Raw genomic sequence first — 23185 nt, forward strand, 5'->3', positions numbered from 1 at the left:
TGGGACTAGAGCAGCATTTAGTTTGGGGCTAATTATTCCTCACTAGTGAGGCAGGACCCATCTAGGACCCAATGCCCCATGTATTATTAAGTCTTTCATTCTGACTGGTGGATACAGACACTATCTTTGGCCCATAAATATCGGTTAGGTCAAGGTGGTCTGTAGTATTATTCAGGTCTTCTATATACTTAGTTATTTTCTGTACCTGTTTTTATCAGTTCCTGAGAAATGAGGGCTGAAGTCCCTAATTGCGGGTTTTTCTGTTTCTCCTTTTGGTTCTGTCAGTCTTTGCTTCACGAATTTAGAAACTCATTGAATGCCTACAGTTAGTACTTCTAAGTTTTCTTGACAATATAACCCCTTTACAACTATAAAATGTCTCTCTTTATCCCTGGCAATTATTTCTTGTTCCATAGAGAGCTACAGCTCTCAACTACCAAGGTCAGATGACTAACACCACGGCTCCAGGCAAGCCCTCTCCTTTCTCTCCATCTCTACCTGAGATTCAAATCCACATCACAAAACTTACTGAGATCAATTTCCCCACCGTCCAGGCATGATGGACCTCAAAACACAGATGACGCTGAATTGTGCAGAAAATAAAGGTTCTCTGCTTTCTTGACAATGTTGCGACTACTGCATGGATAGGAAGATTGATGGAGAGATGGACAGATGTCCTTTAAAGTCACAAAGCCCATCTATTCCTCCTGTGTTCCCTGTTTGTCAGCCTACTCCCCAGCAGCAGCTTCCTTCTCGACTTCTAGCTACCCTCCCAGATTCTCTCGCATGTCCTCTTCCAGCCAGGTCCTCCGCGCTCTGCCTGGCAAAGTTCCTACTCCCTCTGCTCTATCTTTGGAGGACACCAGAAGCCCCCTGAATGTCACAGTGAAGTCATTCTGCATCCTGATCGCAGCCCATCCCCTGGGCAGCTCCCTCTCCGGTTCTCATTGTCAACTAGTCCAAACCCGAACTTCCTTTGGCCTCTACACTCATGCACACCCCCAGCAAAGCACGTGGTCTCCCACTCTCTCCAGAAAAAAGACCAAGGAAGAGGTTCTCAAACCTCACAAGACCTCAGCAGTGCTAACTCCCCCATGACATCATCAACTAAACACGCAGTCTTTGATTCAGCCAAATTTATTTTAGCTGCTGTCATTGTGTGCTTGCTCCACTAAGACCTTTGTACTCGACAGTTATTTATCTGTCACACCTACCGATCGAAAGAGGTGTAATTATTCACACTTTATAGATTAGGAAAGTGAGGCTCAGAGAAGTTAAATTACTTATTCAGTCGGATGGCGAGGAAATGGCAGAGCAGGGATTCTTTCTACAACATCGCTTTTACTTAACTGTATGTTAAAACATTTTTCAGATAGGTGAGATCTGGGGCACCTCGGTGGCTCAGTCAGTTGAGCATCTGCCTTCGGCTCAGGTCATGTTCTCGGGGTCCTGAGATCGAGTCCCACATTGGGCTCCCTGCCCAGCTCGGTGTCTGCTTTTCCCTCTCCTTTTGTACCTAAATCCGCTGGTGTTCCCTCTTTCTCAAATAAGTAAAATCTTAAAAAGAAAGAAAGAAAGAAAGAAAAAGAGGGGCGCATGAGTGGCACAGTCCTTAGGTGTCTGCCTTCGGCTCAGGTCATGATCCCAGTGTCCTGGGATCAAGCCTGGCATCGGGCTCCCTGCTCAGTGGGAAGCCTGCTTTTCCCTCTCCCACTGCCCCTGCTCATGTTCCCTTTCTCACTGTGTGTCTCTCTCTGCCAAATAAATAAATAAAATATTAAAAAAATAAACATAGATAGGGGTGCCTGGGTGGCTCAGTGGGTTAAAGCCTCTGCCTTCGGCTCAAGTCATGATCCCAGGGTCCTGGGATTGAACCCCGCCAGGGAGCCTGCTTCCCCACCCCCCCACCCCCTGCCTGCCTCTCTGCCTACTTGTGATGTCTGTTAAATAAATAAATAAAACCTTTTAAAAAGAATAGGTAATATTTATTTTTTAAAAAGATTTTACTTATTTGACACAGAGACAGAGAGAGAGGGAACACACGCAGGGGAATGGGAGAGGAAGAAGCAGATGTGAGGCTGGATCCCAGGACACGGGGATCATAACCTGAGCCAAAGGTAGCCGCTGAAGGACTGAGCCACCCAGGCACCCTGAAAAGATTTATTTTAAATTAAAAAAACAAAAGCAAAATAAGAAATACCAGTGTAAAATAATATAAATATTATATAATAAATATAATATAAATATAATATCTAACCATAAAGTAATATTGACAAGATATAATCCAAGTATATCATTCATTACACTAAATGCAGGGGACAGCAATGCTTGTAATACAAGCTAAATTACATTAGGTATTAAAAAAATAGTGTAATAATGGCATAAAAACAGACATATGGGCTGACTGGAATAGAATTGAGACCCCCTGGGGCATCGGTGGCTCACTGGGTTAAAGCCTCTGCCTTCAGGTCAGGTCATAATCCCAGGGTCCTGGGATCAAGCCCCACATTGGGCTCTCTGCTCAGCAGGGAGCCTGCTTCCTCCTCTCTCTCTCTGCCAGCCTCTCTGCCTACTTGTGATCTCTGTCTGTCAAATAAATAAATAAATATAATCTTAAAAAAAAAAAAAAAAGAATAGTGAGGGGGCCTTGCATTCCCAGACGGGAGCCATTATAATCAAATCAATACAGTATTTGCAAAGAAGGAGATGAATTTACAGAGCCAAACTGGAGACTCAACTGGGTCCCAATACATTTTAGGATTAATACAGGACACACAGGGTATTTTGATTCAGTAGGAAAGAGCTGAATTAGGTAATGAGAGGTGCAGGCAAACAGCTCACTGCTAATCTGGACCAAAATAAATTCCGGAAAGATCAAACACTTCAATGTTAAAAATAACATAATAAATATCGCATAAGAAACTTGAAAAAATGAGGAGACCGTCTTCCCCAAGGCTGCCAACCCAGAAGTCATCACGGGAAGGGCTGCCATCTTTGACTTAATAAAAAATCCCTTAAATGTATCCTCAAAGATGCCAGCCACACCGCAAAGAGACAGAGAGGATAGATTTAGAAAAGATATTTGTGAAGCAATCCAGGTGGAACAAACAACGTAACAGAAAGTGAGCTAAGTGTACAGAGAGCCAACTCACAGCAGAAAAGCTCCCAAGGCCAACAAAGAGAAGGAGAGATGCTCAACTGGGAAAAGGCTGGGAGATGCACGTTCAAGCCATGCTACTCCACCATGTGACTCTTCAGTCTGGCGGAAATTAAAAAGGCCTTTAAGATCTGTGGCTGATGGGGAGATGGGGAAACAGGAATTTTCAGACATTTTTCATTGCTTAAAAAAAACCAACCACATTTAGCTAATTCGGGGTTAAACTGAAAATTCTTTCAATCCAGCAATCCTGCTGAAGGAAACAAATCCCTTAGACTCGGAGGGATATTTTGTAGCTGTGTTCGTGTTGGCATAAAGCCAAGAACAAAGCGGAAAGGCCCCAGAGAGCTGAATTCCACCTGTGGAATCGTACAGGCATTAAAGAAGGAAGAGGGGCTGCTGACACCTGCCGGGAAGGGGGTCCCATAAGGCACTGCGGAGTGAGGGGAGTGCATTTGCTCAAAGCACGAAGAGTGACTAAGGAACCAAACGAAAACACATCCTGTGTACAAACGCACATATTCACATTCTTACTACACAGGCATAAAAACACACGTGTTATGGCCACGTATTCATCAGGTTCTCCAGAGAAACAAAACCGACAGGATGTTGGAGGTGGACCAGGCTTTGTAATGGTTGTGGATCATCCAAGAATAGAAAGAGTTAAAAAAAAATTCAAAGTATAGACATATATTTTTTTAAGATTTTATTTATTTATTTGACAGAGAGAGATCACAAGTAGGCAGAGAGACAGGTAGAGGGGGGTGGGGAAGCAGGCTCCCCGCTGAGCAGAGAGCCCGATGTGGGACTCGATCCCAGGACCCTGAGATCACGACCTGAGCCGAAGGCAAAGGCTTAACCCATTGAGCCACACAGGTGCTCCAAGGATAGACATATTTTTAAGCAAAAAGCATATTTCTGGTGAATGAAAACTTCAAAAAAGTTAATTTTTGTATTTGGGAAAGAGAGAGCACGCGCGTGAGCGAGTGCAGTGGGGAGGGGCAGAGGGAGAGGAGAGGAAGAACCCCAAGCCGCTGCCATGCTGGGCGTGGAGCCTGATGCAGGGCTTGATCCCAGGACCCTGAGATCCCAACCTGAGCCAAAACCAAGAGCTGGACGCTGACCTGACTATGCCCCACCAAGCACTCCATGCAGTGAAATAAAACTTTTGAAAAGCCTTGCTGAACCCTCGCTCTTCAGAATGGTTCCAGGCAGAGCCTAAGTCAATCTTATCGCTCAGAAGACCACAAGACATGCAGAAGTGCGTTTATAAGGACTATTGGAGCAGATAAATGTTACCTAATAACAATAACGAAAGTCTACTCCGTTAAGTTTGAGTAAGAAATCTCATGTAAGCTTTGAGTTCAAGTAAGAAATCTCGTGTAAACTTCAAGATGACATGCAGAACTTAAAGGATTCCTGCCCCGCAGTCACTGTTGTAGCCACCAAGGCCACTCCCAAGTCTCTCTGCTGAGGTGGGGTCTGTGCTCCCCAAGGTCCCTGACCAGTTGACTCTGGGATTCCTGGAGCAGGGCTAGCAGGCGGTGGGCCAGTGGATTGGAAGGTAGGGTCTATGCTCAAATGATGGCTCTGCTAATTCTTGGTTCTAGGGTTTGGTTAAGTCCCCAAGCTCTGAGCCCTCATGGTTTATTTGTCAAGTGGGTACAGCACAAAACCCCATTTGCAGGTAACTGTGGGGTCAGTTTCACTCTTCCAGCAAATGTTCATTGAGAGACCCTTTTGTGCAGGCGCTGGGGAACTAGGGGTGGACCACGCAGAAATGGTCCCAGCCCCAAAGACCCTGAGTGTGGGAAGGTGCGGAGTGAAACACACATGTTGCCAGATGACGAGCAGCCTGGGCTGTGAGGTCCAGAGGAAGAGTCGTCAGAGCTGGGAAAGCATTATCACCCGGTGGAGGGGCCAAACCGGAAGAGCAGTGAAAGGTCAGAGGAAGGGCTCCAGGGGGGAAGGGAAGCGTCGGGACCTCCTGTAAGAGGCATCAGCTCCTCTCTCCAGCCTCTAGGGGGCCTCTCTCTGCCCACCCCTTCCTTTCTTTCTCTAACCTATGTATTCCCTCCTCCCCAAACCCATAAGTCATTCTCTATCTTTCACAATATTTTATATATTTTTAAATAAAAATGATGGAACAAGGGTACCTGGGTGGCTCAGTGGGTTAAAGTCTCTGCCTTCACCTTAGGTCATGATCTCAGCGTCATGGGATCGGCCCGAATCAGGCTCTCTGCTCAGCAGGGAGCCTGCTTCTTCCCTCTCTGCCTGCTTGTGATCTCTCTCTCTCTGTCAAATAAATAAATAAAATCTTTAAATAAATAAATAAATAAATACGAGGGAACAGAAACAGCGAATCATTTTCCTATAATAGACTTGTACGAAAAGTTTCAGAGCTTTCTGGAAAAAGATATAATAATTGAAAGATTTATCATTATGAACTAATATGTCTTGTGAATATGTCAATGACAATTAAAAATAATCTCCATCTGATTCAGACATTTGATGAGATAAAAGATTAAAAGTAGGGAAATGAAGGGCCCCTGGATGGCTCATGGGTTAAACCTCTAACTCTTGGTTCTGGCTGAGGCTGTGTCCTCAAAGTCATGGGATCAAGCCCCATGTTGGGCTTCACACTCAGTGCAGAGTCTGCTTGAGATTCTCTCTCCCTGTCCCTCTGCCCTCTTGCTTGTGCAATCTCTGTCTCTAAAATAACTAAATAAGGGGCGCCTGGGTGGCTCAGTGGATTAAGCCTCTGCCTTCAGCCTAGGTCATGATCTCAGGGTCCTGGGATCGAGCCCCGCATCTCTGTTCAGCAGGGAGCCTGCTTTCCCCCCCTCTCTCTACCTGCCTCTCTGCCTGCTTGTGACCTCTGTCAAATAAGTAAATAAAAAATATTTTAAAAATTAAATAAGTAAATAAAAGATTTTATTTATTTGTCAGAGATAGGGAGAGCGTGCGCACAAGCAGGGGGAGCAACATGACCTTTGGCAGGTCTTGATCCTGGGATCAAGCCCCATGTAAGTCTCCCTGCTCAGTGGGGAGTCTGCTTCTCCCTCTCCCTCTGTCCTCCCCTCCTTGTACACGTGTGTGTGCTCTCTCTCTCAAGTAACTACAATTGTTTAAAAAAGGAACTCAACAACTCCAATGCCAATTAAAGGCCAATTACTGAGAAATAAATACGATGAGTATTTAATATCTAGAAGTTACCACTTCTTAAAATGAAAACACAGAACATACAAAGCATGAATTAGCCACTTGATAGTCCTGACAACTGTCTTGTGATAAATATTCTAGATGTAAAAACCTCTCTTTCATTTTTTCATTTTACATTGACCTTGATCAAACTCTTGAAAGGGCGTCTGCAAGCAACTTCAACGTGGGCATATACACTTCATATAAGCTCATTTCCTTTTTTTTTTTTTTAACGGGGAGAACCTTTCATCTGCCCGTTCTGATTTTGGTTGTGCTGTTGAAATCAATATTGTTAATTCAGATTTCCAATCAGTTTCTGGTTTCCTGCTGGGAATATTTTACAACACTCACATCTTCTTTGTCTCTTGGCCTTTCTCCTCTTGAAGTTTTTACAAGGAACTGTAGCCTATAGCTAACACGTATATGTTTTAATCTTTCTTTTTTTAAAAAGACTTTATTTATTTATTTGACAGAGGGAGATCACAAGTAGGCAGAGAGGCAGGCAGAGTGAGAGGGGGGAAACAGGCTCCCCGCTGAGCAGAGAGCCCAATGTGGGGCTCGATCCTCGGATGCTGGGATCATGGCCTGAGCTGAAGGCAGAGGCCTCAATCCACTGAGCCACCCAGGCGCCCCAGTTTTAATCTTTAATTTTAAGCAGACTTTGTATCCAATGTGGGGCTCAAATAGGACCCAAAGATCAAGATTCGCACACTCTACCAGCTGAGCCAGCTGGGCGCCCCACCCACAGCTGATACTTAATGTTGGAATACCCCAGGGAACATTATTGCACAGTATTTGGATAATGTAACATTTGGATCTCCTAGCAAGGTGTGCAGTACTACACAGAATCCCATGTCAAAATGACCAATTTAAAGATTTTTTTTTTTAAGATTTTATTTCTTTTTTTGACAAAGACACAGTGAGAGAGGGAACACAAGCAGGGGCAGTGGGAGAGGGAGAAGCAAGCTTCCCACCAAGCAGGGAGCCTGATGCAGGGCTCGATCCAAAGACCCCGCGATCATGAGAGCCAAAGACAGATGCTTAATGACTGAGCCACTCAGGCACCCCTTAAGGACTTACTTGACTTCCAAAAGGTGTGAGCTCTTAGAACACCATTCATAGGATTTGTATAAAGGCCACTTTGCATATAGACGTAGTAGGATGTGAGTTGCAGGAATGATTCACTGGTGTGGTCTATCCATGTAATGGAAATGTTATTCAGCCTTAAAGAGGAATGAAGCTCTGACACCTGCCACAACGTGGGTGATTCTTAGAAACATTGTTCTAAGTGAAGTAAACTAGATGCAAAAAACAGATATGAAACTATGCCATTTACATGCGTTTCCAAGAGCAGTTAAATTCTTAGAGAGAGAAAGGAGAATCGTGGTTATGAGAGGCTGGGGAGAGGGGAATGGGGAGCTGTTGGGTAACAGGTACAAAGTTCCCGTTGGGGAGGATGGAAAATATTCCCGAGATGGATGGCGGTGATAGCTATACAGCACTGAATGCACTTAATGCCACTGAACTGTACCGTTAAAAATGGTTAAAATGTTAAATTTTAAGTTATATATATTTTTTTACCAAAATTAAGACAAAACAAAACAAAACAATGCCTCACTGTTAGCAGAGACAGCGCCATGAACCCATCCTTGCAACATAGAAACAACCATAAGCGAAACTAATTTCATCATGGTGAGTTCCTTCTTATGGACTCCTGGTTCTGCATTTGCTGACGATGTTCCATCAGTGGGAATGATTGTCCACTAAGCACTAACGTGTCCATGTTTACTGCTAAGCTTTAACTGTTGTAGGAGAATTATAAGACTTTCTTCTGATTTTGGTGGGTGGGAAGGAACAGAGGGAGAGGGAAAGAATCCTAGGCAGTCTCCACGCCCAGCACGATGTGGGGTTCAATCTCATAACCCTGAGATCATGACCTGAGCTGAACTCAAGAGTTGGACGCTTGACCAACTAAGACACCCAGGCACCCTGTTTTTGTTTTTTTTTTTTTCTGATTTTTTTTTTTTTTTTTTAGGATCAGGACCAGCCACACAAACAGTGGGGCACTTGTTTAAAAGTTATTAAAGGACGCCTGGGTGGCTCAGTTGGTTAAGCAGCTGCCTTAAGCTCAGGTCATGATCCCAGCGTCCTGGGATCGAGTCCCACATCGGGCTCCTTGCTCTGTGGGGAGCCTGCTTCTCTCTCTGCCTCTGCTGCCACTCTTCCTGCCTGTGCGCTCTCTCTCTCTCTGGCAAATAAATAAATAAAATCTTTTTTAAAAAAATAAATATATAAAAATAAAAGTTATTAAGAAGAATCTTTGGAGCACCTGGGTGGCTCAGGCATTGGGCATCTGCCTTCGGCTCAGGTCATGGTCCGAGGGTCCTGGGATCGAGCCCTGCATTGGGTTCCCTGCTCAGTGGGAAGCTTATTTCTCCCTCTCCCACTCCCCTGCTTGTATCCCCTCTTTTGCTGTGTCTCTCTCTGTCAAATAAATAAATAAAAATCTTAGAAAGTGAAAAAACAGTTATTAAGAATTTCCAAGATGGCAACAGTAGAACGTTAAACTAAGTGCAGGACCTTTCTAAGCTCTGGGCCCTGTGTAACTGCACAGGTCCACACACCGATGAAATTGGCCCTGCTCAGGATTCAGAAAAACACATTTCCAGAGAAACACGGAGGAGGAATTCCTGCCTGGAAGCGCTGGGTGTGAAAGCAGATGTATGTGGCCCAGTGGCCACTGCAGGCATTCTACCCCTCCGGGGACTCCCCCACAGAACAAATCCAACCCACTGAGCTGGTGGTCTGCGGAGACCCTAGGTGGGGGATGGTGCCATCTTTGAGCTACTGGCCAAGCAGCCTTGGGGCTGCTCCACTTCCAAGGAGGTAAGAAGTTCAGTTTATTAAACCAGCTTACTCTTGGTTTTCTGTTATTTATAACTAAGAGTGTCCAGCTCATGCATGTCTTAAAGAAACTTCCTTCTCTGTCCCCTCTGGTTTCCCCCTCCAACCGCTATCTACCTTACAAAAAAAATAAATAAATAAAAACCCATAGTGTATTTGTTTTTTTGGAGAGAGAGAAAGAGAGCAAGCACGTGCAAATGCACGATGGGGGGGGCAGAGGGGAGAGGGAGAGGGAGAATCTTTTTTTTTTTTTTTAAGGTTTTATTTATTTTTTTGACAGGCAGAGATCACAAGTAGGCTGAGAGGCAGGCAGAGAGAGAGGAGGAAGCAGGCTCCCTGCTGAGCAGAGAGCCAGACGCGGGGCTCGATCCCAGGACCCTGGGATCATGACCTGAGCCAAAGGCAGAGGCTTTAACCCACTGAGCCACCCAGGCACCCAGAGAGGGAGAATCTTAAGCAGGCTCCATGCCCAGTGCAGAGCCCTACGCGGGGCTTGATCTCATGATCCTGAAATCACAACCTGAGCTGAAATCAAGAGTTAGTCTTTTAATCGACTGGGCCACCCAGGCTCAGCCCCAGAGCTCATAGTTTTGTTTTGATAATTTTCTTCCATTTTTCATTCAAGCGTCTCAAACATTTCAAACTCAAACTACCATAAAGGCGGTGTCTGCTGCTTTCACTTTCTCAACCTTCACAATCTCGCTTTCATTGACCACCACCTGGGCAAAGAGCCCCGTGGTCCACGATGCTCACTCAGCTACTCCACCCAGTAAGCATTTTCTTGGCCTTGCTGCTGTCTACAGTGGCGATTCCCAGACCTGAGCCTTCAGCCTAGGACCCTGTGTCAAGCAGCTTTAACCCGCACTTTGAGTTCAGCGAGCATCTCAATGATTTGGGATCTTATGAGGCATAACTGCAGTGCGTGTGTTCAAAAAACACAAGTCCATGTTCATTTCCTCGAAGAGACAAATTCTTGGAATAAGGATCCTCCTCCTGCAGGATCTAAGAACCCCAGAGATTTGGGGCCTGGGCAGAGAACCACAAGGCCTCAACGGGATCAAGGTCCCTGTCTTCTGTTCCCAGGCAGGGTCTTTTCTGTCACCATGCTTTTGGCCACACCTCAGTCTGCAGGCACCTCTGTCCCTGCCTCCGTGGCAGTAAGAGCCAGCTGTCCCCAGGCTGCTGCTTCCGTGCCCTGTCCCCAACAACCTTCATTCCCTCAAGTCATCTTTCAGAACTTTAGTCGGATACATTATTTTCTTGTTCCAAGTTCTTCAAGGGCTTCCCATTGCAGCAAAGCAAAATCTAACTTCCTCACACGAGTGCCATAAAAGGCTCCGCGACTGGGCCCTGCCAGCCCTCTGACTCCTGGATGATCATCCCCCTATTTACACTGGCTTCTCGTTCCTGAAGAACACTGAACTTGACCTCCTTACTCGCCATTCCAGCTGCTTGCAACACGCCTCCTCCAGATCTTCTGCGGCTGCCCCTCCTCATTTCTACAATTTCAATTCCAGCAGAGCTCACCTACAGGGCTAGGTTGGCATTGGGTGTACAATACGGTGATTCTGTCCATGGCCTTGTGTCCGTAGGGATAAGTGTGCTCTTCATTCCCTCCACCTAACCCCCCTCCCCACCCCGGTCTGGTAACCACCGGTTTGTTCTCCATATTTAAGAGTCAGTGTTTGGTCTCTTTTTCCTGCAGGGAGATCATGCTGGCTGCCTCAACAACCCTCCCGCCTCTCCTGGTTGCCGCTGCTGTGCTGTCTGGACGGACAGACCCTGGTTTGTCCTCACCAGTAGAATTCCATCCTCCCTGGCCAGCGGCACTGGCTGAGGCAGAGACACATGCCCCGAGATGGTTTACTCTAAGGGATCCCCAGGATTTTCCTTCCACAGGCGGGTAGGACATTCTTCTCCTCAGACATGGCCTTGGACACACAGAGGCCCTACAGCTAGGTGCAGCTGTCCTGTGATCGTGAGAGAAGCCCACCTTAATGGAGGAGGAAGGTGACCATGAGGAGGCTGGAGTGGAAAGACAGAAGCTTTGTTGTTGAGGACACCGACAGAGAAGCCACCCTCAAGTCCTGTGTGTCTTTGGGCCACATGGACCAAGACATTCCCTCACTGAAAGTTGGAAGCAGGGAGCTGCGAGACTCTGGGTGGTAGAAATCCTGACGGACAGCCCTCACAGAGGCCCGCACTGACTGCGCCTCGTTCTTGGCCAGATCACGCTGCTTTATCGTCAACACTTACCCCTCTCCACGGGGATTATTTTTGTTCTGTTTTGTGAGTTGCTCGATTCCATCCCCCTCCAACAGGGGCCTCCTCTGTTTCCACTCAGGCTGCTCCCGCGCGGTGCGGCACACAGCTGGTGCTCCGTGAATGCTGTCGAATGCCTGGCGCCCTGTTCACGAGCTGTTTCTTTTTCCCTTTTCACTCTCTCCGTCTTCACTTCCTGGAATATCCCCAAGTCCTTTCTCTGGCCAACATTTACTCATCCTCTAAACTGTAGATCATGTACCAAATGCTCTGGGATCTCCCCCTGGATCCGTCTCCTCTGCGCTTTCCTTCCCATGCCACAAGACTAATCTTTCTCTGCAGTAAATGTCAGTGCACATCTCTGGCTCCCTGGGGAGACCATGTGCTTAATCCCTTGATAACTGAATGCCTACTATGAGTCAGGCACTATTCTAGAAGCTGGGAAAACAGCACTGGACAAAACAGTATAAATACTGTGTCCCTGGGTTCATGGATCTTACGTTCTAGTGAGGGAAAGACAGTTAACAAGTGAGTAAGAAAAACACGATTTGACCACTGGCGATCCAGGCTATGTAGGAGTTGTGGGGAGAGATCTAAGCTCAAGATATGAATTTGCAAAGACAATGAGCAAAGGAGGAGGGTGATGAGGTGGGGGGGAGGTGGCAGGCTTAACTGGGGAGGTCAGTGGTGGCCTCGCCGAGAAGGCGACATTTGAGCAAAGGCTTGCATAAGGTGACAGACTGAGCCAGGTGGATAAATGGGAAGGAAATATTGCAGGCAGGAAACAGCAAAGGACCAGAGAAAGGAACTTCCTGCTATGTCCTGGAAACATGGGGAGGCCAGTGTGGACAGAACGTAGTGAGGGGACAGCAGGAGAAGCAGAGTTGTCATGGGGTTGGATATATACAGGGATTTTGAGTTTTACTCTGAGTTAATGACAAAAAATTGGTGGATTCTGATCATCAAGGTGACACAGTGTAAATCACATATATTTTTTTTAAACGATGGATTTATTAGAGAGTGTGTGTGCATGTGCGCACAAAGGGGAGGAGGAATAGAGGGAGAGGGCAAAGCAGACTCCCTGATAAGAGGCTTGATCACAGGACCCTGAGATCATGACCTGAGTCAGATGCTTAAGTGAGACACCCAAGTGCCTGGGTGTGAATTAATATTTTTCAATGATCCCTCTTGTTCCCGTGGATGAGGCTATCGTGATAGTTCCGGGAGGAGGTGGTGGTAGCTTGCACCAGAGTGGTAGTGATGAAGGCAGAGAGAAATGATAGAACCCAGAAGGCTTACCGTGAGAGGAAGTTGGGTGACTTCAAGGTTTTTGGTCTGAGAAACTGGATGGATAAAACATCACTGACAAGGACAAGAAAGACGGTGCGAGGAGACAGTTGGGAAGGAAGACCAGGAGTTTGGTTCTGGACATGATCTCTAGACAACCAGGCAGAGACGCTGAACGGACGGTGAGGCTGAGTTGGGGGCAGATATCTAAGCTCAAGATATGGATTTGAGAAACCTCAGCACATGAATGGTATTTAAAGCCACGAGCCTGCAGGAGACCATGAGGGACACAGACACGACGTGCAGGGCCGAACCTGGGGCCTGTGAACACTCAGCAGTCATGGACAGGAAGAGGAACGAGCAGAGGAGATAGCAGAGGAACGAGCAGCCATGGAAGTTGGATGAGAACCAGGAGGGTCTGATATCCTGGAAACAAGGACAAGAGCGTTTCAAGAATGAGACAATGACCAACTATGCCAAATGCTACTGCCAAGAGGATCAAGAAGCTGCGACAGGATTAGCATGGGTCATTGATGACTCTGACAGGGCTCAAGGGACAGAACCAGTACTAACTGTGCTAGATAGAAGGTCCTGGATAAACACTTATTGATTTATTGACTGCTATCAGCAAACGGTCAATTTTGACAGTCTTCTGATTCGTCCCGTTCTGGTTTTACCTCTTTTAATTCAAGGACAGTGCCAGCAGGGTGATCTTTCCAAAAGGCAGATACAATCATTCCCCCACTTATATCTTCAATACAAATCAAGCTGTTATGAATAAGTGGAAGGTTGTACACGTAAGGATAGACGGTGTTTGTAGCACTGTTTGTAATAGGGGAAAATCGGAAATAACTTGGAATATTCAAAAGGAGTAACTGGTTATGGCAGGTAAGATGTGTCTAAACAACAAAGCACAATGTAGTCATTAAAGTATTGCTAAGAGTATTTCGTGACAAGTGTTTAATTTACACTGCTAAGCAAATGAATTGGGAACAGCACAATATGTACAGTCAAGAACCTACTTTTGGGGTGCCTGGGTGGCTCAGTTGGTTAAGAAAATGCCTTCGGGGGTTCCTGGGTGGCTCAGTGGGTTAAGCCGCTGCCTTTGGCTCAGGTCATGATCTCAGGGTCCTGGGATCGAGTCCCACATCGGGCTCTTTGCTCAGCGGAGAGCCAGCTTCCTCCTCTCTCTCTCCGCCTGCTTCTCTGCCTACTTGTGATCTCTCTCTGTCAAATAAATAAATAAAATCTTTAAAAAAAAAAAAAAAAAAAAAAAAAAAGAAAATGCCTCCGGCTCAGGTCATGGTCCCAGAGTGCTGGGATAGAGTCCTGCACAGAGCTCCCAGCTCCATGGGGAATCTGCTTCTCCCGCTGACCTTCTCCCCTCTCATACTCCCCCCCCCCACTCAAATAAATAAATAAAATCTTAATTAAAAAAAAGAACCTACTTTTGTAATGAACAGACAACACAACAGTGTATAAGGCAGAGAGTGGCAAACATTTTCTGTGAGGGGCCAGGCAGTAAATGGTTTAGGTTTTATGGACCACATCCCAGGCACAATTATTCACTCTTAATGTGAAAGACCTCAGAGATAAAATGTAAATGAGGAGTATTTGAACCTCATAATTTTTACGTATCACAAAATAGTCTTCTTTTGATCTTTTCCCAGCCATTAACAGATATAAAAGTGATCCCACTGGCTGGCTGTAGGAAAACCAGAAGAGGGTTGGATTCGGCCCATAGGCCAGTTTGCTCAATCCTGGTCTATAAGACAACCAACCAAGATGTTCACTGCACACATTTACTCCTGATGGTCTGAGACCATACTTTTCTCCCCTTTATCATGGTCTGTTTTGAGGGGGACAGTTTCCTCCGAGATTATCTGCTTGGCTCATCCCTTTACCCCTCTGAAGCTTTGGTCAAATAATACAATTACAGCCAGGCTTGCCCTGAGCACTGTATTTAAAACTGCAACCTCTGTGCCTGGGTGGCTAGGTGGGTTAAGCCTCTGCTTTCAGCTCAGGTCATGGTCTCAGGGTCCTGGGATCAAGGCCCCATGGGCGCTCTGCTCAGCGAGGAGACTGCTTACCCTCCCCCCACTTGTGATCTCTGTCTGTCAAATAAATAACTGAATCTTTAAAAAACTGCAACCTCTTTACCCATGTCTTTTGGCTTGTAGGGTTTTTTTTTGGAGGGGGGGCGGTTTCATAACACGTAACACTTTTTCATATACTAAATAACTTAATTTTAAATACACTTGATATGTATACCTCTCCTTTTCCTCCCAACCCCCAAGACTGTAAGCTCCATGAAGCCAGGCTTCTTCACCATATTCACTAATGTATTACGGGCTCCTGGAACAATGCTTGGCACATGCTAGAGGATCACTAAATATCTGTTGAATGCATGCATGAACATTATTTTTTTAAAATAAATCTAGGGGCACCTGGGTGGCTCAGTGGGTTAAAGCCTCTGCCTTCGGCTTGGGTCATGATCCCAGGTTCCTGGGATCGAGCCCTGCATCGGTCTGTCTGCTCAGTGGGGCGCCTGCATCCCTTCCTCTCTCTCTGCCTGCCTGCCTACTTGTGATCTCTGTCTGGCAAATAAATAAATAAAATCTTTTAAAAGAAATAATAAAATAAAACAAAATAAATCTAATATACAAAACAACAAACCGAAACATCTGAATCCCCATCACCAGGAAAGGAAGTCCACAAACCACCCAGCACCAGGTCCGTCCGCAGTTCCGCCCACTTCCCCAGCCCCCCACTCCCCCCAGACACCCCCCTACCCACCCTCCAGCGCCAAGCAAGCGCAGTTCCTCCCGGCGACGCCTCCTGCAGCCACTAGGAGACGCCCGAGCCCGGTCGTCCTCGAAGCACAAACCTGTTCCCACGTGACTCGCGCTGTAACCACGTGACCGGCGTCGCGCCCGGTGGGCGTCACGTGACGGACTCAGGTTTCCTCCAATCGTTGTGCGCGCTTCGGGGATTCCGCCCAGGACTCGGACCGAAACTTAAAACACCCCACTCTCCCGCCAGCCAAACGGCACGGCTGCTTGCTTCCAGCTGGACAGGGGTGTCTCTCAAAAGTCTTCTTCTAAAGCGGCTTCAAGAGGCGCGGGCCTACGGCGCGTTGAACCCCGGAAGTGACGTCTCCCAGAGGGGCCGGAAGTGGCAGTGGAGGGAGGGAAGATGGCGGAGGTGGTGAGTCCGGTGCCCGGGGCGGGGCGGAGGGAGCCAGGGGAGGTGGGTAGAACCCGAGGCCCCCCAGTAGCCGACCCTGGCGCCGCGCTGTCTCCCCAGGGGGAGATAATCGAGGGCTGCCGCCTGCCCGTGCTTCGGCGGAACCAGGACAACGAAGATGAGTGGCGTGAGTGACGTCGGGGGGCGGGGCTAAGGAACCTGAGGGCGAGGGGCGGGAGGGAGTCAACCGAACCCTCGGGAGGGGGTGGGGCCTCTATAATCCTGAGGCGGGCGGGGCGCAGATACCCAGGAGGGGCGTGGCTTTCTGCCTCTCCAATGGATAGGGCGGGGCTTGGGGAGGGGGCGGCACTTGATGACTAAAGGGGGTTCGGGTGAAAGCTTCTAAGTGCTGGGGCTTAGGCATCCGGCCTGGGGGAGGAGATCAGGTCTTAGGAGGGTGGATTCTCTTCGCCTGGCTCGACTAAGGCTCCTGCCTGTGTTGTTCCCACAGCCCTGGCCGAGATCCTGAGCGTGAAGGACATCAGTGGCCGCAAGCTTTTCTACGTCCATTATATTGACTGTGAGTCCTGGGCTGGGGTGAGGTAGGGAGGCAGGGTGGGGTTGGGAGACAGCCTCTGGCATTCCTTCCTGAGCCATCCCCACTGCTGCAGTCAACAAACGCCTGGATGAATGGGTGACCCACGAGCGGCTGGACCTGAAGAAGATTCAGTTCCCCAAGAAAGAGGCCAAGACCCCCACGAAGAACGGACTTCCTGGGTCTCGCCCCGGCTCTCCAGAGAGAGAGGTGGTGAGTAGGTCCCCTGCTTCACCTTTTCTCTCCTGCCTCCTACTTTTCTCATCTCTTGGCCTCAGGGGCTTTTGGATGGGTAGAAGTCTGCACCCTTCCGCTCTGGCTTCAGCTTGCAAAGGATGGGGGCAAAATTGTAGCTTCCAGAGTCCAGTAGCTATTCCTGTGTCCTTGAGAGGGCAGAGGGTGGGGCTTGATTACTCCACGTTGAGGGGCCCCTACTCCCCTTTCCCATCCCACCACCATCCCCACCCCAGAGGAAGACCCTGGACCTATCTCTACAGCCGGCCTCCGCCCAGGCCAGCGGGAAGACCTTGCCAATCCCGGTCCAGATCACACTCCGCTTCAACCTGCCCAAGGAGCGGGAGGCCATTCCCGGTGGCGAGCCTGACCAGCCGCTCTCCTCCAGCTCCTGCCTGCAGCCCAACCACCGCTCAACGGTACCCTCAGCAATTCCAGGGACCTTGCTTTCCTCTGAGGTCCCACCTTCTCTACCTTCTGACCCACCTTTCTTGGTTTCTCTCTGCAGAAACGGAAGGTGGAGGTGGTTTCACCAGCAACTCCAGTGCCCAGCGAGACAGCTCCAGCCTCGGTTTTTCCCCAGGTGAGTCCCCCAGACCCTTTTCTTCTTCCTTTTCCCGTCCGGCAGCCCCTTTCAGGCTCCTCTCCCCACTCTCCGTTCTCTCTCCCCATGTTACCTGCAGAATGGATCAGCCCGTAGGGCAGTGGCAGCTCAGCCAGGACGGAAGCGAAAATCAAATTGCTTGGGCACTGATGAGGTAGGTCTGGGGAGGAGGGAAGCTGAGTGAAAAGGAGGAACATGGCAGGATAGAGAGTTTAGTGATGGGTTTAAAAAGAAACAAGAAAGGGCACCTGGCTGGCTCAGTTGGAAACGTGTGCCACTCGATCTCAGGGTTATGAGCCCCACCTTGGGTCTAGAGATTACTATAAAAGGTAATAAATAAACAACGCCTGGGTGGCTCAGTCAGTTAAGCATCTGCTTTCGGCTCAGGTCATGACCCCAGTGGGATTGAGTCCTGCATCAGGCTCCTTGCTCAGTGGGGATTCTGCTTCTCCCTCTGCCTGATCCGCCTGTAGCTCCCCTTGTTTTGCTCTCTGATGAGTAAATAACATTTTTAAAAACAAACACATAAATAAATTAATAGCTAAACAGGAGGTGATGGCAGTGATGATTGTTGGTAGGATTAGGAGCCAGGTAGAGCTGGTTCGGGTCAATCATTAGTGTTCTCTTTCAAACCGCAATTGAGAACTTTCCTAGTTTCCTTTTATTTGGAAAGTGGGGGATATAATGTAGTACCGGTCTCCCCCTCTCCCTTGGCTGGTTGCTAGGCTTGAACAAGGAAAGCTGCAGAAGGGTTATGCGAGCTGTTAGGTGTCCTGCCTGAGCTATTTTCTGTAACCTGGTGTTTTTTCCACCGGCCCTGGGCAGGACTCCCAGGACAGCTCAGACGGAATACCGTCGGCGCCACGCATGACTGGCAGCTTGGTGTCAGACCGGAGCCACGACGACATTGTCACCCGGATGAAGAACATCGAGTGTATCGAGCTGGGCCGGCACCGCCTGAAGCCGTGGTACTTCTCCCCGTACCCGCAGGAGCTCACCACGTTGCCCGTCCTCTACCTCTGCGAGTTCTGCCTCAAATACGGCCGCAGCCTCAAGTGTCTGCAGCGTCACTTGGTACGAGGAGTCCTGGGGGGCTGCTTTCCTACCACCCCCCATGCAGTCCCTGCCTCTGATCCTCCTCTCTTCCTCAGACCAAGTGTGACTTGCGACATCCTCCAGGCAACGAGATTTACCGCAAGGGCACCATCTCTTTCTTTGAGATTGACGGCCGTAAGAACAAGGTCTGTGACCAAGGGGCAGTGGGGAGTCATCGGCGCTGGTGATCTGGGGGAAGTGAAACGCGCAGCTCTTTCCTGCTCAGGAAAACACAGAGCAGCCTGGCCAACAGATTAGTTTATGCCACTTCTGTTGAATTCCTGCTATAAGGCAGGTATTGGGGGATATACTGACCAGTAATTAGACAAAACCTCTTGAGTTTCATAGTCCGTGGAAAAAACAGATTTGCCAATGTCCACTTAGATCCCGGGGCTAAGGGTCACGAAACAAAGGGTGGGTTATGAGGACTGGGAGATGGCCCACAGTGCTTCCCAGAGGAGGTGGTCTTTGATCCTTGACATGAAGGATGGGGTAGGTCAGGGGATCCCAAGCAGCAGGGACGGATGTACAGATGGTATGAAAGGTCAGGATCATTCCAGCTGAAAGGCAGAGAGGAGAGGCAAGGCTGTTCTGAGACAGAGCTCAGGTGGCGAGAAGGTCAGCTGGGGGAGGGGGAGCGGTCACTGTAGGTTTGGGGCTTCAAACCTGCCTGGGTCATTGGCTGCGGGAAGGAAGAAGGGAGCCATCTGGGTGTACTCTTAAGACTGCGAGACCCTTCCTGGGGCACAGAGGGCGGTAGGGGAGAAGTAGGCATCTTGGACTGCGCGGGAGAGCTCTGGCTTGGTTGCTGAGGAGGCTCAAGGGAAGGATGTGCTGCTTTCACCGCTGTTCTGTTACTAAGACTCAGGCGCTCAGATGGCAGTACCCAGCAGCTGGTTAAAAAGCCAAGTCTGGTGTGTGGGGGGACGTATGTATGGAGGTGAAGCAGAGCAGTAAGATTGTTTTGCTCCTGAAGCTGTTACTTTCAGTTTCAGAATATCCTCCCTCCGCTGTAGGACAGATCCGCCTCTAGCAGGTGTGACTGTAGGCCAGGAGAGTGTCGTGGTTTTTGACAAGCAGATTCCTAGACTGTCACCAGGGTAGAGCTGCTCTCCTAAACCCTGGCACAGTCTGTCTTCCTGGACCGACCAAAGTAGAGGGCCATGGAAGCTCCTCCGCAGGCCTTAGGGGGAGGTGTGGGGAACAGGGGTAAACCAGCCCCAGCTCCCCAGCAAGACAGCTGGGCAGACACTGTCCCGGAGCGGGTACACGCGCTCCTTGCCACTGAGAAGTAGCTGTGCCTGAGTGCCAGGGACAGCCTGACTGAGAGAACAGGCCAGGAGCCAGGGAGGAAGGGTCGTCACCTGTCACCAGCTTCTGGAAGAGATACCAAATGGCCACATTTAAGACAGGGTACCCAGAGCGGTGACAAGCCTTTTCCTTTGCAGAGTTATTCTCAGAACCTGTGTCTGTTGGCCAAGTGTTTCCTTGACCACAAGACGTTGTATTATGACACAGACCCCTTCCTCTTCTACGTCATGACAGAGTATGACTGCAAGGGCTTCCACATCGTGGGCTACTTCTCCAAGGTGAGCACTCACCGGGACCTGCTCTCGGCCCTGCCCGGAGCTGTGGCTCCACCTCACTCACTCACCCCCATTTTCCAGGAAAAGGAATCCACGGAAGACTACAACGTGGCCTGCATCCTGACCCTGCCTCCCTACCAGCGCCGGGGCTATGGCAAGCTGCTGATCGAGTTCAGTGAGTACCTGCGAGCTCGGCTGGGGGTGGGTGGGCCTGCAGGGCCAGGCCTGGGACCAGGGCTGCCATCACACCTCCACTAGGTGCTAGGTTGCTGTGATCATCAGCCCTACCTGGCTGGCCAGAAAGCAAGCTGGCACTTGGCCAAGGTTCCCTCCATGCTCAGGGTGACTGCCCTGTCTATCTGGGCTAGGTTTGCAGCTCCTCATTTTTCCTTGGCAAAAGTTTTTAAGCACCACCCAATTTTTCCCAACTCTGATTCATCTGCTCCCGCCCAGGGCCCTGGACAGAAGGCAGGTGAGCTTGTCTGTCTGATTCTGGGCCATCATACAAATTCCTGAGCAAGGAGCAGTGCTTCGTTTGACTAGTTGTGGCCTGAGCCTTGCAGGCGGCGGAAGTTCGAAATGCTGTTAATTCGGCAAAAACAAGGAAGCACTGACTCGTATGGCTTTGGCTTCTTCTCCTTGGGTTCAGGCAGGTCCATCTTGTGAAGGCCATGAGGGACTCAACTCCTTTGTACGTGAACGCTTCTCTGTCCTCCAGCTGCCCCTTCTGCTTCCCAGCAGCTTAATCCCACTCCGTTCAACTCACCACTCGGTGGAACCCTTGGGGTAATCAAGCCCTGACCTGAGAGACAGGAGGGGGTGCCTCAGCTGTTTGATGAAGACGCAGAGGCTTGACTTGATCAAGGTCACGGTCTATTTGAGGAATATTATTAACAGAATGAAGCCGGGATGGGGTCCCATCCTCAGAAAGCCCTCAGCTTGGTAGGGTGGGCAGACATTTAAAATGAATCTAAGCCTTGAAGGTCAGACCTCAGTGGAAACAGAATGTGAGCAAGGTGACCAGCGCGAGGCACTCGGTCCTCCCCCGCAGGAGCGGACAGGTGCTCCAGAAGCACCCCCCGTGGGCAGTACTTGATGGCAGGTAGATGTTCGCCAGGGAGGGGCCGGGAGCTCCCTGCTGAGGCAAGTGTGGCCTCCAGATGGTCTGTCGGGACTCCACAGGCGCTGGTGGGCCCAGCAGAATTCAGTAGGAATCAGGTGTGCCTCCTACCCCTTCCAGGCTGTTTTTCTCTAAAGCAGCAGCCTCTCTGTCCCTCTCCCAGCTAGACTGGTCAGTGGAAGTCACAGGAAATTGGGCCACGCTGACTGATCAAGATTGGAAGGGGTGGGCAGAAAGGGCCATGACCCAACATAGTTATGATTGAGGGTGAAGAAGGGCTTCTAGAGGTAATGGTGACACCCCAGAATCCTGAGGGACAATGAAGATTCTGTCAAGAGACACGAAGCTATATAAGGTTCCACAGGGCCTGAGGGTCTTACTGGGAACTGTGTGTCAGTGGCCAGTGCTCAGGGGGTGGAGGAGGGCAGAGCAGTCCGAGGGAGAGAATCCGTGGAGAGGTCAGTTACCTACTGAGCAGTGGCCACGTTCTGACCCCGGAAGTGCATTGGTGCCTCTCTCTTGCCATTGTGGTCTTGGAGCAGCTGATGCTTCTCGGGCTGCAGCTCAGGGGACTGATTTAACTGCAGAGCCAAATCTCCTCCGGCCTAGAGCAAACGTGGGGTCTGCCTTCCCTTCTCACTGGCGGCCAGAGTCTGGAATGATGACAGTCGGGGGCACTTGCCTTTCCTCCCATTTCCTCTGCGCCCCCCTGGGATTATAGCCGTTCCCATCAGTACCTACCTCTGCCGCACAGAGATGAAGAAGGAATGGTTCTTAGTTCTCTACAGGGAAACAGACGAAGCAGACAAGCCCCACGGGGCAGGACCGAGATGGGAACCCGGCAGTTTACTTCTCTAACTCGTGTTCTGGAACGTTGGTTGCATGAAGGTGTGATCGCTGACCTACCCCTTCCTGCTCCCTTGCTGTAGGCTACGAACTCTCTAAAGTGGAGGGAAAAACGGGGACTCCTGAGAAGCCCCTTTCAGACCTTGGCCTCCTATCCTACCGGAGCTACTGGTCCCAGACCATTCTGGAGATCCTGATGGGGCTGAAGTCAGAGAGCGGGGAGAGGCCACAGATCACCATCAAGTGAGCCTGGCCCTCCTTCCTCCCCTGGGGGTGCATGGCATGGCCCATCCTCACTCCTGGGGTTCCTGGGGGCTTGGGGCAGAGACGAAGGCCTCCAGAGGACCTGATCTTTGCCCTCCCACAGCGAGATCAGTGAAATCACCAGCATCAAGAAGGAAGATGTCATTTCCACTCTACAATACCTCAACCTCATCAACTACTACAAGGTAGGGAGGCAGGCAAGGGGAGACAGGTGCGTGTAGGGCTGCAGAGTGCAGGCCCCACATGGGCTGACCCCCTCTGGACCCCGTCTCCCATCCAGGGTCAGTATATCCTCACGCTGTCCGAGGACATCGTGGATGGACACGAAAGAGCTATGCTCAAGAGGCTCCTTCGGATCGACTCCAAGTGTCTGCACTTCACTCCCAAGGACTGGAGCAAGAGGGGAAAGTGGTGACCGGACACTGGCCACAGCAGTGGTGACAAAGGAGAACTGGGGCTGACGGCACATCCCACCCCTACTGGGGCCCCCAGAGGCACACCAAGGCAGGTGGCGCTGAGGACAGTGCCATAAGGAGAGGACAGGCCTGGTAGGGGCTGCTGGTGCCTAGCACCAGGGTAAGCTCAGGGCTCAGATCAGCTCCAAGGTCAGCCGGCTGCAGGTCTGGGCCTGCTGTGAACCAGAGACTGGACAAAGCCAGGCAGCTGTGTACAGTGGGATGGGGGGGTGGGGTGGGGGAGTGGGTACACTCTGTACAGGGGGCCAGTGGCTGTAAAAATTTCTTTTGTAAAGTAGGAGTTGCGGGGGAAGGGGTCCTGGCTGCAAAATTCTGGCCTCTTTTGCCCTCACTGCCCCTTGGCAATAAACTCTTTCTATGGGCCAGAG

General features: G+C 49.7%; 1 protein-coding gene across 4 annotated transcripts; it reads left to right on the plus strand.

Annotated features, from left to right (window-relative positions):
• Window positions 1-15815: 15815 nt before the first annotated feature.
• KAT5 (lysine acetyltransferase 5) lies at window positions 15816-23184 on the plus strand. 4 transcript variants are annotated; one of them, XM_059147359.1, is made up of 14 exons: window positions 15868-16018; window positions 16118-16184; window positions 16509-16577; window positions 16669-16805; window positions 17090-17245; window positions 17335-17409; window positions 17510-17584; window positions 18256-18504; window positions 18582-18671; window positions 19974-20114; window positions 20193-20286; window positions 22161-22320; window positions 22445-22526; window positions 22622-23184. In XM_059147359.1, the coding sequence occupies exons 1-14, from the start codon at window positions 16007-16009 to the stop codon at window positions 22754-22756; spliced, it is 1542 nt and encodes a 513-aa protein (XP_059003342.1). In that variant the 5' UTR covers window positions 15868-16006; the 3' UTR covers window positions 22757-23184. The 4 variants fall into 4 exon arrangements, with proteins under 4 accessions (XP_059003335.1, XP_059003352.1, XP_059003342.1 ...); XM_059147352.1 differs by having other exon boundaries at window positions 15816-16184; XM_059147378.1 differs by lacking the exon at window positions 17090-17245.
• Window position 23185: the final 1 nt, after the last annotated feature.

Source organism: Mustela lutreola, chromosome 1, assembly GCF_030435805.1.
Source record: "Mustela lutreola isolate mMusLut2 chromosome 1, mMusLut2.pri, whole genome shotgun sequence".
Taxonomy (NCBI): Eukaryota; Metazoa; Chordata; class Mammalia; order Carnivora; family Mustelidae; genus Mustela; species Mustela lutreola.

What these genes read in the sequence shown, in the direction of transcription:
- KAT5 (XM_059147352.1), top strand. Translation starts at nt 16,007, where the DNA reads ATGGCGGAGGTGGTGAGTCCGGTGCCCGGGGCGGGGCGGAGGGAGCCA. An exon ending in AGCCCAACCACCGCTCAACG is followed by an intron (nt 17,246 to 17,334) that starts GTACCCTCAGCA and finishes TTCTCTCTGCAG; the next exon opens with AAACGGAAGGTGGAGGTGGT. An exon ending in ATTGCTTGGGCACTGATGAG is followed by an intron (nt 17,585 to 18,255) that starts GTAGGTCTGGGG and finishes GGCCCTGGGCAG; the next exon opens with GACTCCCAGGACAGCTCAGA.